We start from the raw sequence: 18,979 nt of genomic DNA, 5'->3' as shown, positions 1-18,979 counted from the left end.
TTGATGCTTTTACGTCAATAGCTAGACGATAGTGTTACCATGGTAACCCAGTAGGTCGCAAACCTACTACATTCGAGGATTTCCAAGCCTACAATGGTTATTCATTTCCATATTCGCCAGTGATTCTTCTTGCGTACGATTGACAAGCATTTAAGACTGTAAAGGTATGGAGGTGTAAGTTGAGGACCTTGACAACTTCACATGTACTTTATTTTGCATATTTTGTTAATACAAATAAACTAAAACCAAAACAAAACGAAACATAACAAAAGAAAAAACACACGTGTCCCAAACTAGGATAGATACGAACGGAAAACGCTAATTGTAATCTCTTACGAATTATCAGTGAAAGCCTGGATAAAGAAGGATTAAAATTTGATTTCGGTCACGGTATGGCAAGGAAATATACGTACTTTGACCCTTACTTGTCTGTGCACTGCTCTAACATCTGATGAAACTGCAAATTGATCAAAATGAATGATGAAAAAGTCTAAAAGTTTCTCCCTCAGAGTCACGAAGTAGCACAAATAGCAAATACCGAACTTGGAAAATTCGTCATACATTTTGCTCAAATCGTTATATGGTCCGACTCTTCAAAACAGATGGCGACTGATCCTTAAGCTACTAAGTTAATTGAAAGTCCCAGACACTGAGATAAGGTTTTTATTCGTTTCCCTCTCAATTTAAAATCTCTAAAATACAAAGTCAATATTTTTGTTTAAAATGCTTAGAAACACTTTGTTTTGGTTTTTTTATCGACCAACTTCTTTAATTTTGAGAGAATTTAAGAGAGTTTAAGTAATCTTCGATAAATCTTGATTGTTGTGTTTTTTTGGATTGAACGTTTCGGTCTGATTGCCTTTGCGGGTTGAATTGCTGCCAGAATGAAGTCGTTGAATTTCCGATCCATTACGTGAACGGATTGCTGCCACCTTCAAGTCGCTTTATGGCAGAATTTCTTCTTAAAGCATCAACACAATATCAAGCAGACAAGTGTTAAGAATAACGAGAAATATCAGTAAGGGAATTATTTATTGCAGGATCCAATATAAACTTCCCCAAAATAACACCATAATAATCGAATGGCAGCCAGTAAAGCGAATTTCTTAGAAGATCGTGTGAGTAAAAGGCCGGTAAAGGGGTAATCACGGCTATCCCTGCACTGAAGAATCTATTAAGCATTAGAAAGTGGACCGTGAGCAACTCCAATCTTTCGTCATTAGGATTTCGAGTCCTTAAAGCGCAAATAATATCAAGATTAGCTTAGGCATAAGCGGCATGCAGAGGATAGAGTAGGATAAAGTTAGGTGACATGAATTAGGGTCATTAGAAAAAAGAAGATTCAGATGACGAATAATAAGATTCAACGTTTTGCGACGGAAGAAGTTTCTCGGCGAAAAACCTTGCTTATGGTAAAATTCACATATGTTAGTTATAAGTCTCATAGATGCTCCAAAAGGTTATCTGCAGTTTCTCAAGCTTTAAAGATGATGTTCTTCAGTGATTGAAACAGGCATTAATGGAAAAGGAACTTCGAGTGGAACCTATGACCTCCCGAAAAATACTTCAGATGCTGTACCACTGAACTATCGGAGACTCGTGGCGGGCTGAGTCGTTTATCTTGGTCCATGGAGACAGACTTCCTCTATAATTCTAGGATAGGAGTGTCGACATGTGATGCTATTGCAAAATAGTGATGTAAATGAAGACGTTCAATTTTAATCCTAGTCATTTGTTTTTTGTTTTTTGTTTGTTTGTTTTTTTTTTCTTGTTGTTTCTTTGTTTGTTCTTTCACGACTCAAGCATGGTGCGACAAAATTTGATAAAGAAAGCATGACGTCTCAATTAAAACGCACCTATTAGCCACTGAGTGCGCGCGTACTAAGTTAAACTTTTCCTCTATAATCATGAGTCATTTAGGTGGGTATGCTGACGCTTTTGTCTTTACCGTTAGCATCCGAGTTTCCATTTGTCAATCTAATCTTTCGCAATGTCCGCCCGGTGGGATGTAGCAGGAAATATATTATTGTGGAATGCCTCTCAATACCTCCCTAAATGAAGAAAGAAAAAAACAAAAACGAAAAAATTCAAATAATTTTAAAACTGCAAATTTGTCAAAACAAAATTGTCTGATTAGCATTTTCTACGTTTTACGTGAGGAACTGAGGCTGTTATCGTTAAAGCCTTTCGAGAGAAAAATAATTGACCGGAGCTCCTAAATTAATTTTTGTTCCGATATTGAAACAATTCATCTCTGTGATAGTGCGGTTTTGCCACAGGCTTGGTAAAGTGGCGACTAAGCAACGAGGAGATAAACGAACCTTTTAAAATCTTAAGTACATCATTGTGCGGACACTGTGCTTGACAGGACCCCGTGCACGCCCGTGAGGGGGCGTGGGGGTGGGGGTGGGGTAAGTTCTTCTTAGTCGCATTTTCACGACTTGACTGACCATATTGGGGTTGCATTCTTTCATGGAGTTACAAGAATGGGGTTGCACAATTTTCGAGGTCTTGGGGGTGAGAAAAGTCTCGTATATAGAGATTTACAAATGGGAAGATCTACAGTTAAAACTTGTTTGATTGTTTAACAATCAATTTGCAGTACATGTAGTAGAGGGTAGAGGTATGCCCTTCATTCCTTATCGAATACCTCTCATTGTAATTCTTTTGGTGTTGCATGCTCCATCACTCAGAAACGCTGTCAAAAAATGCACGATGGGAAGGTTTTGTCAAAACTGATTGCACTCAACCTTCTGCAGAGTTATAAAAGGCTGACAGAGTAGTGTGTGCACATGTCCTGCCCTAACTCCTAAGCATCAATGCCTCTCTAAGTCGAGGGAGTACTTCCGTTATCGCCAGACACAACACTAATTGTATTAATTTTTTCGAGAATGACCGTCAAGAGTGACCCGTGAAATCCTTGGTGAGTCATGTCCAGAAAGTTTCCAAACGCAGTTGAAGTTGCAAAAAATTTACCTTAAGATTTTACCGTAAGTGATACACTTACGGTAAAATCTTATTTTTATATATTTTACGGCCGACCTCTGTTCAAGGCTCTGTGCGAGCTCGTAAGAATTGCATGTAACGTGCAGGCAGAATTTGGAATAGGTTTCGACTTCAGTGATGGGATTTGTGATTAAATTGTAAAAATGGCGTAATCTTTCATATACCGGAATCGAAGACCACAAATTATTAAGACTTAGTTTCATGGGTAAAATTTCCGCACAGCCCCATACGTTTGTTCAACAAATTTGTTTTCCCAATGGCAATGTATTGTTTTTGTCATTGTTTCTCTATCCAAGAACTGAATGCATAATGTAGCATGGGGCTATGCTATGCTATGCGCCTAAGAGCCACGAAATAAGGTTAAATGATGATTTTTATAGGTATTTTAGAGTATCATTATTCATCACATCAGAGGCCTGAAAGTGGTGACTTTAATTTCGTAAGTTGAACAAATAACTATGAATATTCAAATGGAAAATATTTTCCTTCTGATACAGTACTTTACTACAGTGGACAAGAAAAAACACAACTGTCTATTCAATCCATGATGATCCTTAGATCCTAGATGAAATTTCTCAATGGGGATTTTTTATTCTTAGACGTTAGCAGGGGGAACTGACGCTTTGTTTAAACAGATCAACGCCACTCTCATGTGGAAATGAAAGATAAGATTCATAACTGGATAGCAACAACTTTCTAAGGACAACCTTTGTTCGAAGACGTGTGAGTTTCGTGCGAACTGCATATAATTTAGAGTGAGAATTTGTGAATGATACGTTTCGATGTCAGCCGTGAAATTTGTGATAAAATGGTGAAAAGGAGGTTGTCTCCCATACACCGGAATCTGAAAAATCTTTAAAAAGCATGATTGAAATCGATTACAAATAAATTATTTAAGCAACATGTCTTCCCCTATCCGTCATCGAGCAGATGCCGAAAGATGCTGAAGATCTTCTCTTTGATTCTAGAGAGTTTTCGTTCGGTGCGTTATTTCAAAAGAACCCTCAATCCTCTCCATCTGATTATTTGTTTTGAAAAACCGAAAACGCATTTATCTTATGACTATATTTGCTATCTGTGACTATATATGCTATAAATGGCTCATAGATAATCACTTGTTTATGCATAAGGGCAAAACGGAGTGTATGTTATTTGGTACTGGCCTCAGGCTGGCACTTTCTACTTCTTTCTCTGTAGCTATGAAAAAGCAATTCATCACGCTTCTGAGTATGAACATGTTGGGGTTTTTCTTACGCTTACGTGGAAAGTGCACGTTGAAAACTTTATCGGTAAGGTTAGGAAGAGATTAGCAATGTTAGGCCGACTCGAGAAAAACATTAAAATGTACACTGCAAGTAGCGTTTATACGTTGTTTGTTCTCCCTATTCTGGATTACTACGACGCTGTGTGGAGCTGTTGCGGGATTGTTAACGCTGATAAGTTGGAAAAGTTGCGGAGGCGCGCTGCTCGTATTGTTATGCGTCTGGAGAGCAGCGAGAAAGCGATAAATTTCTTAGGTTACGTAACTCTGGAGGAAAGGCGCGAGAGCCATGTCAGCAATTTAGTTAAGAAATGCTTAAGCAACCGTTGCCCATAGTTCTTTATGCACCAGAACAACAAGGAGCAGTGGTAAACTTAGACTTCCGTCTATAAAGTTAGAATGTACAAAAAAGGCCTTTTCACTATGGCTGCCGTAATTTTTAATCACTTTAAGATTTTTATGATTTTTCTTGTGATTTAATTTTTAAGTCCTTTGTATAATATTTTATAGCTTTAAATGTACTTGAGTATCGCTATTATTTCTAGTCAATTTAGTGTATCATATATATGTAGGGCCTATGAATAGCAGTTTTTATCTTGCGCAAAAACTGAAGGAGCTACCCTATTGCAATAAAGGTTTCCTATTCTTACTACTGGCATACTCAGATAATAGCGGGGCAGAGTATAAAATGCAGAGGGCTAACCAATCACATCATAAATCGGTAAATCCATGTACAACTTGTACCGATAAACTGTTTTATGTCAAAGTATTCGATGAGCTTGCTTTTTCATCTGGGGGTATCGTTCACTTAAGTCATGTGGCCATGGAACAGAACCTACTCTAAATAGTTGTGTTATCTACATTAAGATGGCTCGCTAAGGCGGAATTAAAATAAAAAGAAGATCAACGATTACGATTAATGAATGAGACAGCTCAACACACACTCGCATCTGTAAGCCAGTAGCTTACTAATACTGTATCTCAGAGATACAGTATCCGCAATGTTTTCATATGGCATCGGTTATTAAATGGTGACATTTTAGCTACTTGAAGCAAAATAAAATTATGATTTTCCTGTTGTTTAAAATGTCGAGCTTCGTAGTAGTTGCAGAGAACATTATTGACCTCCAAGTGCAAGTTCGTGAGAATTGCGTATGGTGAAGAGTAAAACTTTGAGATAATTTTTAATAAAATTAAAGATTAAATGGTGAAAATGTCAGTTAAACCTCAGAGCTATGACGCAGAGCATAGTTACATTATTTTCATGTTGGTTAGAGTGTTGAGCTTAGTAATTGCATGGTACATCACTGACCCCCAGTAAAAAAGTTTCCACTCATCTGATGCATAAAGAGAAATGAAATTGCTGAGCAAATCAGCTTGCATTGACAAATCCTCTCTCAATGAGTTAAAACTGAGTGATCACGCACCCCTGAATGCATACCACACGTACATATTATTTCAACCAAAACAGTTGCCTTCCTCTAACCTTCGTCAATCAATTTTGTCATCCATCAATCAAATCATTATCTACCTCATACAGCTATGGTGACTATAAATTTTAAAATCATTACAAATGTAAACGACACTTCTTGACCTTTCTATCTCAGTACATGATGAATTTCAGAATTAGTTTTGTAAAGTATATTACAAGTGTTTATAATAACTTTAATTTAAATTATTACAATAGCTTCATTTGCTCTCATTTTGATTGAAGCCGGTATCATTCTCTGTCTTATAGTATCGATCTTTTAAAGTACTGCGAATACTACAGATATTTCTAGTATGATATTTGAGGAACAGCAAGTCGCTAATAATATAAAGTGTTCTCTGGTCTTATCTTCATTCAGAAGAGCTCGATGAGAACAAAAATAGAATAATTAGAATAACATGCGTTATATTATTTGGGTCACCGACGTAGAATGAAAGCTTACAGTTCGCAGCAATATCGTACGAGAAATGATATCTCAATTCCATGCATCATTTAACACTACGGCCACATGGTCAGAGCCAAGTACGGTGTTGAATGGATTAAGTGGCCGGCAGTCAGAAATGTTTGGCCACATTTTCATAGATGTTCTTTTGAACCTCTTGAGGTTATCAAAGCTCAGTGATGTCGAAGGATTTCTGAAACTATGTTTATTTCTTTAGCTTACGAAATGCGCGACCTTGGATATCCTTAATTAGTTCGCTTGAGATATATGGCAGGCGAGTTAAGGCCACAAACATGATATTCAATGGCTTCGCCCAAGTCATGTAACAGGAAGTTCAAGTTATTTCACGAGTTAAACTATTTTTACCTAGTTTCGCGATGTTTCTGACTCAATAATATTTTTTTTGGCTAAAGAACTCAAGCGGCTTTTCACTTTCAAGCGTGGCGAGAGAACAAGCGACTCCTCCTTTTTCGTTTACTTAATGTCTGTCGCAAAATATTTTTGTCTGGTTCAAAAAATTTCTGACTTCCCCTGGAAACTAATTTGGACCGAAAGGAAAATGGCCAAATAGTTTCGGTACATTTTTTTTGCGCGTTTGGCTACAATAAAAACGACCCTTTGAAAATTTCTATTTAAGATTGAAGAAAACCTATTTTAGTGTAAAATACTGTGATCGATCACCTGATACGTTGATCATCGTTTCATGTCAGCAATGGAGTTAAGTGAAATACCGCAAACCCCCATTAGAAGGGAGTGCAACAATAGAGGTTGTTTTTGGTTTTGTTTTTTTTTTTTTTGTAATCAAATAAAGAAGAGCGCATTTCAATCCCTGCACGATAAGTTCTACTCTGCGTGATTAATGCTGGTGCAGTGCCGCCTACGTGCGTGACCTTGACAATCACTCTTGACAACTTCTCTCGAAAAAGTAAATTATAATGAATTTGTCTTATGATCTCTCAAAAGGAGAATAGGATATCGATGAGAAACTAAGGTGAAGAAAAAACGTAAAGCATCATTAAAATGGCATCAGGGCGACAATGGAGCCCGATTTCACACGACAACCACATGGATCGGCATTCATTCATTTTTCTACTTTCCAGCTGTTTCGAGACACACTGCCGGCTATTTTGAAAACCTATGATAATCAGAGGTTGAGCACTGGCGTAAACCAATCGATCGGGTAGTGAATTTTGCAGACATTCTGTCCCTTTATCTTTCAATCGATCGATCGATCGATCGTGCTATCTTAAAACCTATCTGAGAAGTTATATATTTTCATCGTACTCGGTATCACTGCAATCGGATGATTTTCATTCTTTTAATCACTATCTGCCCCGACGGGGTTTTGAAGGCATGTGACTCTTACATTATAAAGTGTACTTCTAAATACACCAAAAAGTTGCAAAGTTGTCAATGGTAAGCAGATAATTTTGTACTCTATCTATAGCCCAAAATTGGCACACACGTTATACAATCCGAAACCTTTTTCACTTGATGTTTGTCAAAATTATTCTTGCGACATTTGTTCGCGTGATCCCGTTTTATGACAACTAGTTTTCCCATATCTTCACTTTCCCTCATTTTGATTAACACGGTAATCACTCTCTGTGTCATCAAGGAATCAAAAATCCTAAATACAATAAATAAATCTAATATGAGAGCTGAGGAATAGCAGTTCTCTCATAGTTTTGTTATCTGCACGCAAGACTGCACGATAAGAAAAGAATTAGAATAACGTGAAAAATATACATAATATTTCATGGGTCAACAGTAAGGAATAAGAAAGGTTTACCTCAGTAGGTTGTAATAGTATAACATCTGAAGCTAAGTGAGATACCAACCAGTAGTCATTATATATTCGATATCTAATGTGCACGGAAATCCGGCACATTTACTGAAACCACAAGTACAACCACAGCACATTCTTCGACGCCGCAAACTTGATATGCAATGGCTCCGTTAGGTTTATCAGTTTAGCGGATTAGCACTTTCTTTCCTTGTCTCATCATGCTCCTAGCTCATCCAAAATCTTAATTCAGTAATTCACTCCACAAATTTGAGTGGCTTATCAAGGTTACGCTCAGAGAGAGAACAGCCCACTCTTCTCTTATTCTAATCTATCCATAAACACTTTTTTTGAACTCCCAAGAATAATAAAACTACCCAAAATACTCGTAAAGCTTAAAAGATAAGTGATAAAAGTTCCCTAAGAGTAATTTTCAATGCGTTTCAGCGAACAAGATTTATGGATATCTTTTAGACGCCCGATAAGCTACTGTCGGAATTAGACTAAAGAATCTGCTCTGTTCCGAAACTTCACATATTTATAAAATTAACTTGATCTCCCTCTCTCTCTCTCTCCTCTCTCTCTCTCTCTCTCTCTCTCTCTCTCTCTCTCTCTCTCTCTCTCTCTCTCTCTCTCTCTCTCTCTCTCTCTCTCTCTCTCTCTCTCTCTCTCTCTCTCTCTCTCTCACCGTTCTCGTCTCACGCTCCGGTCATCCTTATCATTTTAAATATATAATGTGATCCTATTGTTCAATCATCTGTCACTTACCGCAAAAAATCAACCGGAAATCAATTAACGCTGAATAATCTCACACTATTTCGGGTGCAATAAGCGCTACTCATCGGCAATTCCTTAGCATCTTTGTCTTACATCAAATGTCAAGGTGAAAGATTACTAACAATAATAAAGAGACAAATTTACACAATCAACTCCCTTACCGACGCAGCACAACAATGTCTCCAGAAACGCCCCTCCTTTATCCATTTTTAGTTTCTCGATGTTATTTTTCTTTTTTTTTTTTATTTTTTGTTTTTATTATTTTTTTTAATTTTAGCCGTCGTTAGTAATGTCGCCGGGTTATCTCACTTATTTCCCACCTTTCTCAAGAAAAATGAAATTAACGCCGTTGTTGTGAAGAAGCCGGTTTGTATAGACCTTCCAATCATAGTGATGAGTAGATTTACCAGAACAATAAGAGTCCCCTTTTTGGAGATTTGTATCAAAATCCAATATTAAATATATCACGGATTGGCACAATTAGCTGAAAAAGGTCAAATGATAGTTTGATCATGGTGTTGGGAGTTAGTGCATGAACTTGCACTGATAAACGATGACAAAGAAAGGAGATACCATTAAAAAACTTCATCTTCTTCCTGATTAATTTTGCTTTAAAAGTTGGCTTCAGTCTTAATTCATAATGTTTCCTTAATTTTTGTAATGATAATCGGTTTTGCCTGACGCCGAAAATATCGATGTCTACCTTTTTCGGTGGTTTTGATATGGTTTAAGAGGTTTGTACGTTTATGGCTGGAAGTGATAAAATGCAGTCAGAATCTTGCGAGCAGAAAGGTCCACTGGAACCGCTCTAAAACTTGCAAAGTCTTGTACATAGCGGCAACCTGAGGCTGCTTTTATCTTCCAAACAATAGACAAGAAAAAGCAGACAAAGAGTCTTCTACTTCATCAATGTAAACTTTAATCTTTTCAAACCAGTGACAGAATCTCTGGTATTTTGCTTAAGTCCTACTGTGACATGAAAGGTTGGTCAACGTTTCAGCAGTCCGTTCATGGCGTGCAGGACCCAAAATAGCTTTGTGCCGTTTAAGGAGATGTATTCAGAAGGTGTTTTGGATTGTGGCCAAACCCGTGAAAAATGCACGAAACCAACTGAACATTTTTGTCTTGATCCAAATAGTTTCCAGGGGTATCAGTGTATTTTTTGAACCGGACAAAACTGTTTTGTGGCAAATACCGGGTAGTTAAACAAAAGAAAGAGAAGATTCTGTTTCTCTCCACGCCTGAAGGTAATAGGCCATATGAGTACTTTGGAAAAGGTAATTATTAAATGAAGATTTTAGGTTGAGTTAGAAGCATGGCGAAACTAGAGAATATAATTCTACCAGTTGAATAACTTCAACTTCTAATAAATAAGTTGGGCAGAGCCACTCAATATTGCGTCTTTGGTTGGCCTTAATGCACGTGACATTTTTCTATCTTTTCTAATTTCTATACACGAATGTATTTGAACGAGGTTGTACAGCCCCCAGACGCTACTTGTCTAAATAAAGTATTGACTGGTTGAATGATTGATACTGCGATCTTATAAATGATACCCAAGCTCACACATATTTTATCGTAGGCTAGAAAATAATCGTTTTTGTTAATCCTTTGAAAACACAGTGTATGTATTTGATGCTCTCACTGAAAGGTTTGAAAAAACCTAGTGAAACTCTGCGAAAAATTTCTGGCTGCAGCCTATTTAATGCATCAATGACCGTACTAAGCTCCGACCATGCAGCTGTAGCGTAGTGTTGAATGATTAATGCAATGGGATTTTCCCTGTCAAGGGTGAGTTTTCTTTCCACCGCACTCGTTTCTAATATTGAGACTGAAGTAGTGGAAATCTTACAAAAGGTGTGGCGAGATTGTATTCTGGCGAATCTGGGTCATGGATATAATGTATATAAATGAATAAAAAACAATGTTCGCTCCAAGTGCAGTGAAGATATGTGTACTTATGTATAGCGTGGTTGTGAAAATGGGTTTTTCTGTCACTATGTTCATGTGCTTCATGCATGGGCTTCTGGCTCAAATATAAAGGTTAAGCCACTGCACACTTTTCTAAATCAATAAACAAAAAAAGAAAACGAGGGATTGATCCATCGATAGATTTACTGCCTGACGGACTGAATGATTGAGTGGATGAAGCATGTGAGCGCTCAGCCTCTGACTTTAGTAGTGTAATGCATCCACTCATGAATATACCACAATTCAGCTGCAAGGTAATTCTTATCCTCTACCGAAAGAAACAATAAAATGAAATGTCTTTCAAAACCATTCAGCGTTAACGTGTGTAAAACACGAGATCGACAAAGACCTAACAATATCTGCGTAACAGATGAGAAAGGTCAGGAAATATCTTTTTGAGGAATAATTTCCTTCTAATGGTTTTAACATCGGTAGGTACCACGACTGTGTGAATGAAATAATGCATGCGTGATTTGATGAATAAATAGAACGTGATTAAAGTAGCTTAGGGTTACAGTCCCCACGGAAAATTGCCAAAAATTTATTTTCTTATCTTTTTCTCAAGTTTCATTTAAGGCACAAAGAGTTAGAATTTCTTCGTTTGATTTCTTTTATATTTAACGAAAAAAGTCGCTTTTAGACTGCCTTAATTTTATTTCTTTGCTATCATTAATGGTGCGAAATGGATGATTAACCCTCTGTTCAAGTTAAAATATCGCGTACCGGGCATGAATTTCAAGATTTTGAGCATGCGCACGGAGGAATTCCTTGTGTGAAAGTTAGCTACTGAGAAAGAGCAACCATTTTGGCTGAAAGAATCTGTTTGTGTTGTCTGCATTCAGAAGTACCTCAGAAAGGAACGGAATTAGGATGTTAACGATGCCATCAAGCCTTTCTTAGAAAGTGTTAAATATTTGTGGATGAAACAGCTACATGGCTCCTGTTTATTATATAAGATTATAATAAATTTATCAGTTAATTTATCAGTGCCACTTGATTTGCTCTAATAAATTGGTAGCTTTCCCTGCCTAAGTTTAAGAATGGAAAGATCAATCTTAAGATATATCTTGCATAACTGCGTTCGGCCATAATCTTGCCATGACTGACCAACGACAGGCTAAGAGTAGACATTGAGCATCTAAGTTATCCAGACTTTCAATAAAATCAAAACCTTAGCTCTGTCTCTGGTGATAAGGATTTCTTCTTTCCCACGATTTGACCGAAAAAAGAGGTTTTTTTCTTGTCATTATTACATATTGCATATTTTTCCTTATCCGTTTGATTCTGATCTTAGCGAGCTATCTTAAACGCAGACAAAACTGATCTGTTAGCTAGCCCTTGTGTTATCACAGCTAATCATCAAATGACGAGACAACTCTCTAGAATCGAACACGAGATCCTCAAATAACTAATGGTGTCTACCTTACGGCGGATAGGTGAAGACAAGCTGTTTAAGTGATTAAGTTGTAACTCATTTGTTGTTTTAAGATAATTGAATCGGTTTAACAATCAGTGGCCGTCTTTCTAACGTCCCCAGAGATCCTCAAATAACTAATAGCGTTTACCTTCTGGCGGATATGTGAAGACAAGCTGTTTAAGTAATTTAATTGTAACTAATTTGTTGTTTTAAGGTGACTGAATCAGTGGCCGTCTTTCTAACGATACCAGATGAAATTATGTTTACTTTTTCGTTAGAGTAATCTGAGAGGAGCAAGTTATTTGAATATAGCACAATACTTTGCATTTCCAAGTTTAAAAGAGACTAAATTCTCCCTGAATGGTATACCCAGTGGTGGAATATTTTAGTAAGAAAAACTTCTAAGATTGTAAAACGCGCAATCTTTCGTCTTATTTCACGGAAGCAATGAAAATGATCACCTGCTGTTTTTTCCGATGTGGTGGCCTAACTAGATAACTCATCGTACATAGAGTGTAAATCCTCTCTCATCAGGAGATATAAATTACACACTAGTTCAGTTGGTGATATGAACTTAGTTTCATTTGTATCGAGCTTTGCTAACTCGCTCAATTTCAGATGAGTTTCAAAAGCGAATGTTCTCTCCATATTCCTGGTTGTAATTTGACGAGCCACTAGTAAAACAGCCTTAAAAACAAGGCTGCGTTAGATGGAATATTCTTACATTGCAATATCAGAGCTATTCATGCAACTAGCGAGAGCAAATAAATCATTTGAAAGCCAGCAACATATTTTGTAATGACTACTTTCAATAATTGGAAGTGTTTAATAGTAGGTGGCTTGCTATAGTGGCTTTTAAGGCAACATGAAACTACGCCTTATTACATTATTTACAGTTTCTATTTTCGATATACAAAGATTAACGAATTCTATGATTTGTAACGAAATCCATCACAAATTCTGTTGTTTCTGTGCTACATGCACAATGCTATACACAGTTGCTACGACCTTGCACGTGTTAAAACAGAGGTCGGACCAAAAAATTTGTTGTTATCCAATTTGGAATTTTGTCTTTCCTTAAAAAGTGTTGTTGCCCAATGAAAAATTTCGTCTTTGACTGCTACGGAAGTTGAATGTCGGTATCAACAGAATGTCAGTTTCCTTTACTAACGTTTCAAAATGGAAAGTATAAAACATATTTTAGCGTGTTTATGGCCACTCTGGACAAGACTTACCGAAGAATGGCTACGACAATAACTAGTTTTGACCGGGACCCTCGTGACGGTAATTCTGGAAAAAATTAATACCATTAGAGCTGTTTGTAACGATAATGAAAGTACGTGACCATCACTACATAAGTGCATAAAACATATGTGCACGTTCTCAGCGCTAGCTAAGGTCCTCGTAATCTATTTTTAAGCACCAAGGTGCGTTCTTCCAAAGAATGACACCGACAGAATTTCAGTGAGAGGCACTCGACAAGGAATAGGTACGTAACATCTGTGGGGCTGGATAGTATGAAATTTATAGTGTATCATGAGAAAATTATGTAATTCGATCTAATTCATATATTTTACTTAATTTTATTTAATGCCACAACTATTAAACTGTTAGAGGCTTAGAGCTGCACCAACTGTTAGTCCATATGGTTTGCACGTGACACTGCAATCAGCGAGAACTCTCGAAAAGCTCATCATATATCACCACTCCCAAGGAACAGGAGTCCATCTCTAAACGTTTCGGAATGTTTTTTGATGGTATTTTAGAACCAAAAATCAGTCAGTTTATCTGACGCAGTCGAACTTTCATGCTCGTGGCAGCCTCTAACTTTTGTTTTCTCCGCGGTGTTCTGTACTATTCGGTTTCCAAACTCGATTGGCTTAGTCAATCGTTTGATTGAAAATATTGTTGTTAAGGTAAACTACTAAATTCGCTTTTAAATTTGCTTATGTTTTAGAAGATAAGACTGATAAGTCAATGTCGGGTCAGTGCAGAGCTAGATAAACAACTACATTCAGTTTATGAAAATAGCTTACATCAAAATTTTCATAATAATATTTAGCTGATTCGTCGTATTTCGCGCAGAATTTTGTCTGGTCTAGGATTTATAACGAATGCTTATGTCCTTTACATTCCATGTTTTTGCTCAAAAGAATATTGGCCATTCATTCTGTTACCCTCAAATTGTTGCGTCGTTTTGTAATGGCAAAGTGTAATGTTCTCTTTGCGCAGTTAGATTTGGTGATTATCTTCCACCATTTCATGGAAAAAGGGGACTCGAGTGCCTTGAATGGTAGGTGTTGAGGTCCTAAGACAGCACCGTGGGGAATGCTGGTCTAAATACCATAATTCAAAGACATCTATTAGCAGTGTAGTTTAGTTTTACCTATAATTTATTCAATATGAAGCTACGAGTAAAAACGACAACAGTAAGTAAAACTATGGTCCAAGATGTCCCCTACTCAGGGAGATAATCTCTAGCATCATGAAACACACCATCACACTCAGGCCCTTGCCAATCAGTTATCTAAAATACTTGTCTACTGGAACAGGATTTTGAAGCAGGCCGAAAACATCTCGTTTCATCTCCACTTAAGCTGTGATTATGTTGCATGCACTTTCAGTGATAGAAGAAATTAGATATCCTCACACTTTTGACGCTTGTGTTAGAATTGACTTGCGAAAGTTGAATTAATGCCAACTATATCACGTCTTCCACAACACCTATTAAATTACAGGTTTAAATTCATTGTCGGAATTTTCAAATCTCCACGAAAATAGACGACCTTAAGAGAGCCTGAGAAGAAGTGTTAAAACAAGATTCCGGAAACTTTCTGTTCTATTCGATATTTCAGTGGAATTTCCGGGAATTTCTATTTAATAGAACTATTTTGTAATTTGTGAAATCAAGATAAACAAACCCGGATTTCGTCGCAACTTGCCTTTGAATTATAGCCAAATTTTATTTTCTGATAGGGAACAAGAGAGACTTTACACCCACAAGTATCAAACTGGAAGAAATCAGCGCGCAAACTCACAACGTCACTTAGCTTTTTTGACCTTACGCGAGTTAGAAAAGCAATTGGTTTCACAAAATTTCCGATCTAACGTTAGCCATTCGCTAAGCCTTTCGAAGAAATGCTTGTGAAGACAAAGCCACTGCTTGTCATCCACATTTAAGAGTTTGTATTCCATAACTGCATAAGAACAAAAAAGATATGTAGGTGTCAACTTTGATTAATGAAACGGTTCGATTTCTCCTGTCTATCTCAGTAAAGTACTGTATCAGGAGAAATATTTCTGCTGTGCGATATTGAGAATTATTGGTGTAACTGAAAAAATAATATTCATCCCTTTTGGGTCTCTAAGCAATAATATAATGACTGCTCTGCAAGTTTTGCTTGAGGCCAGGTTTTGGGAGTGCTCCAGACGTCTCGATTCATCGTTTAGCTGATAAAAGGACCCAACTAGTATCTGGATGGCACCACTTCGAGTGGAACTTCTTTTGTGCTATTGCTTTAAGTGCCGCTCACCTGTGAGAATAATCTTTTTACTTGTATTTCATCTGCATGTCAGCACATATTTCACATTTATCAGATAAAGATATCAACGGTTGTTAGATATTTCCTGTTGAAAAGGAAATTCCGAAGCAAGGTGAAATTAAGATAATTGTGTTAGACTAGCTGATTTCCTAACAATAGGCAAACCGACCCTGTGTTAAATTCCAGTAATATAATAAACGTACAAGTTCTTGTGAACTCCTTACATGACTGGCTAGAGACGAACTATAAAAACAAAGGTGTGTCTTGTTAAGACCATGTGTCGGAAATTCACAATGAAATTAGAAATATAAGCTAATTTCAACTAAGAGGTAAAGGAAGTTCTAAGCTTTCATGAATTGAAACAAAAGAGGGACATCTCCCTTTTGTTTCCTTTGCGTATGTTATAAATTAAAATTCGCACGCACTTTGTCAGTTATTGAACGGAGCGCCAAGAAAGCGTGCGGTAAGAGAAAGTAAATAAGTGGACTAGGTGAACTTAGTGGTAAGTTAAGTCCTATTAGTCTTTGCCATCATACTTTTTATGAAAAAAAGTTTGATTCTTCCTTTTCTTGAGGTTGTCAAATTATTGTTATCATTATTATCACTATTATTATTTCATTTTATATTTTTTTATTTTTTAAATTTTTTTGCAGCCTTTGTGAATAACATTGCAAACGACACCCGAAGAATTAAAATGAGGAGCATACAACAAGGAATAGGTATGTAACATCTGGTAGTCGGTCTCAGTGTAGAGACTTACGTGCTAAGATCTAATGCTTGCTTTCTTAAATTAAGGACTGTACGCGGGGCTTAATTTAGTAACCAGAATGAACTCTCAAAAAATCGACAGCAAAGAATAAATCTCAAAACTTCTCAAATGGTTCGAAGGAGTTGTGTCTCGATAACACTTACCTGATCCCCCAACAAGGCTCTGTAATGTTTTTATGACTCTCCCCCCCTCCCCCCTTCTTCGCCACCAGTCCTGAGTTGTTGCGAACTTTTTGTCATTATTCTTTCAGTGTATCATGTTTGTAGTTTTTCCCCCAATCACTAGGTTATTTAAGTCTGTAACTAAGCCTTATAGCATACCATAGCTTGAGTGACTTCACACCGCATAATGACTTCTTTCCTTCAGGCTCAGCTCTGCTGTTTCTGGCACTTTCTGTGACTTTTGAACTTCTATCATCAACGTGTGCAGACCCAGTGAATTTCCAAAACTACACTACTGTTCACTTGAAAGGAGTAAAGGAAGTAGAAGTACCAAAACAAGTAACAAATAACTGGACATCAGAGACGCGTAAGTAATTATGATTCTCTAGTCTCGTACGCGTGTTGATACTTCTCGCTCACTTTAATTTATCTTTATTATTATTATAATAATCATAATTATAACTGTTACTATTATTATCGTTATTATTCTTACCAGCCAAAAACTGTGCTGAACTTTACAAATCCGGTGAAAGGATCAGTGGTGTTTACACAATCGACCCAGATGGTTCAGGTGCCTTCAATGTATATTGTGACCATATGACAGCTGGTGGGGGATGGACAGTGATCCAGAAGAGAATGGATGGCTCTGTTGATTTTAACCGCACCTGGGATGACTACAAATATGGTTTCGGTTACTTTATCGGTGAATTTTGGCTCGGACTGGACAAAATAAACCGCCTGACCCGAAACATGACAAACAACAAGCTTCGAATAGATCTGGGAGTAAAAACTGGCACAATTGCTCACGCTGAGTATGGCTGGTTTGGGATTGGGAACGAAATGGCTAAGTACCGGCTGTACCTTGGCAATAAGACTAGTTAGTAAACCATTCTTTAATTTTCATTGTTTGGATTTATCTTTAATTTTCCTCTTCTGTTAAGAACCCCCTCTCCCTCCCTCCCTTCCCTTCCACATGGAACATAACAATAATTGTTTGTTCCTCTAAACGTCTGACTATTCCGCTCACGCGAGGTTGGGTCTAAGCTTCTCTGTTGAAAAGGGTAGTTTACTTTGGAATTTGCAGTTCAATGATCAACAGTTACTGAAGTCAGCTCTAGAAAGATATCATAGTTTGTTTAACTATCCAACTTGCTCACTTTTAATTTACCCACCTCGTCGAATAATATAGTTAATCAGTTGAAAGTTCATGACTTATATGCTAAGAGATATCTATTTCACCGAAGCAGCATGTAGCTACTACATAAATTGAGTTTTGTTCTGCTGGTTTTTTGTTTGCTTTGTTGTTGTTGTTGTTTTTTTTTTTGTTTTCCTTTGTCTGTTTGTTCGTTTGTTTGTTTTGTTACAAATATCAAGCTTGACGCTTCGAAGGCGTCAGTATGATCCCAATGCTGATTCTTTTCTTCTTTTTTTTTGTTTTGAAACAGATGAGACTGTGACCCATGATTCCTTAGGTCTTTACAGGAATTCCGCTTTTGGTACCTGGGATAGATATCCTCATGATCGTGATGAAAAGATAGGCGGAGGCTGGTGGTATAGAGATATTGATTATCCTATTTTGTCAAATCTCAACGGGATTTACTTTGATAATAAAACTTCGCGCGCATTCTACTGGGCTCATTTGGGTGCTGCACCAGACGAAAGCTTTCCCAAATCAGCAGAAATGAAAATAAGATCAGTCGACTTCTTTTCTTCTTTTTCACGGTATATTGACTGAAAACCCTTGTCTCTCTTTCGTTTCTGAATGATATTGTAGACCATTCATAGGTCAAAAGATACCTTTCATTGGTCTAACTCAACTATTCTTCATCCATTAATAAAGAAAGTATGTTTTCAATGCAATGCTTGTGATTAGTTTTTTCACCTTAACTTAAGAAAGTACACACACCACAAGGTTGAGTAATGGAAAATGTCCATACTGGTATAAAGTAGAAAAAATATTTACCTCAGTGTTGATGAAAGTAGTGAATGTGTAATTGCACATCCACCACTAATCCCTAACTATTGATGCTTTGACTTCAACACAAGGTGCTCTTACAAGCGTCATACATTGCCGTATGTACTAGAGCAAGCGCTGTCCAATCTCCTCCCTAAAGGTGCCAGGCCTTAAGTCAAGGCCACACCTATGATTTTCTATTTGAAAACACATACCTTTTGGGACACGTCCACCTATTTTTAATGCTAAAACAACCAAAACTTCTGATAGAAATGGAGATTTTGGTTCAAAAGTGAAGCCTAAAGAAAAGGTTCTGTTTTTTGGGATTACATCAGACGGAGGCTTCTGAAGAAAAAGATTGCTTTTATCACCACTTTCGAGCGGATTTGTATAGAAAATAGACA

General features: G+C 37.1%; 1 protein-coding gene across 2 annotated transcripts; it reads left to right on the top strand.

The window, feature by feature from the left end:
- Positions 1-14,678: 14,678 nt before the first annotated feature.
- LOC149037304 (angiopoietin-related protein 7-like) lies at positions 14,679-18,481 on the top strand. 2 transcript variants are annotated; one of them, XM_089187592.1, is made up of 5 exons: positions 16,123-16,193; positions 16,345-16,410; positions 16,827-16,988; positions 17,118-17,498; positions 18,067-18,481. In XM_089187592.1, the coding sequence occupies exons 2-5, from the start codon at positions 16,386-16,388 to the stop codon at positions 18,354-18,356; spliced, it is 858 nt and encodes a 285-aa protein (XP_089043718.1). In that variant the 5' UTR covers positions 16,123-16,193; positions 16,345-16,385; the 3' UTR covers positions 18,357-18,481. The 2 variants fall into 2 exon arrangements, with proteins under 2 accessions (XP_089043717.1, XP_089043718.1); XM_089187591.1 differs by having other exon boundaries at positions 14,679-16,410.
- The last annotated feature ends 498 nt before the right edge of the window (positions 18,482-18,979 follow it).

Source organism: Pocillopora damicornis, chromosome 11 (assembly GCF_964200805.1).
Source record: "Pocillopora damicornis chromosome 11, jaPocDami1.2, whole genome shotgun sequence".
Taxonomy (NCBI): Eukaryota; Metazoa; Cnidaria; class Anthozoa; order Scleractinia; family Pocilloporidae; genus Pocillopora; species Pocillopora damicornis.
This window is presented reverse-complemented; position numbering and strand designations above follow the sequence as displayed.

Bases quoted from the DNA above. Each gene is read 5' to 3' on its own strand.
- LOC149037304 (XM_089187591.1), top strand. From the start codon at position 16,233: ATGAAAAAAAGTTTGATTCTTCCTTTTCTTGAGGTTGTCAAATTATTG. The intron at 16,989-17,117 runs GTAAGTAATTAT...TATTCTTACCAG, and splicing joins TAACTGGACATCAGAGACGC to CCAAAAACTGTGCTGAACTT. The intron at 17,499-18,066 runs GTTAGTAAACCA...GTTTTGAAACAG, and splicing joins GTACCTTGGCAATAAGACTA to ATGAGACTGTGACCCATGAT.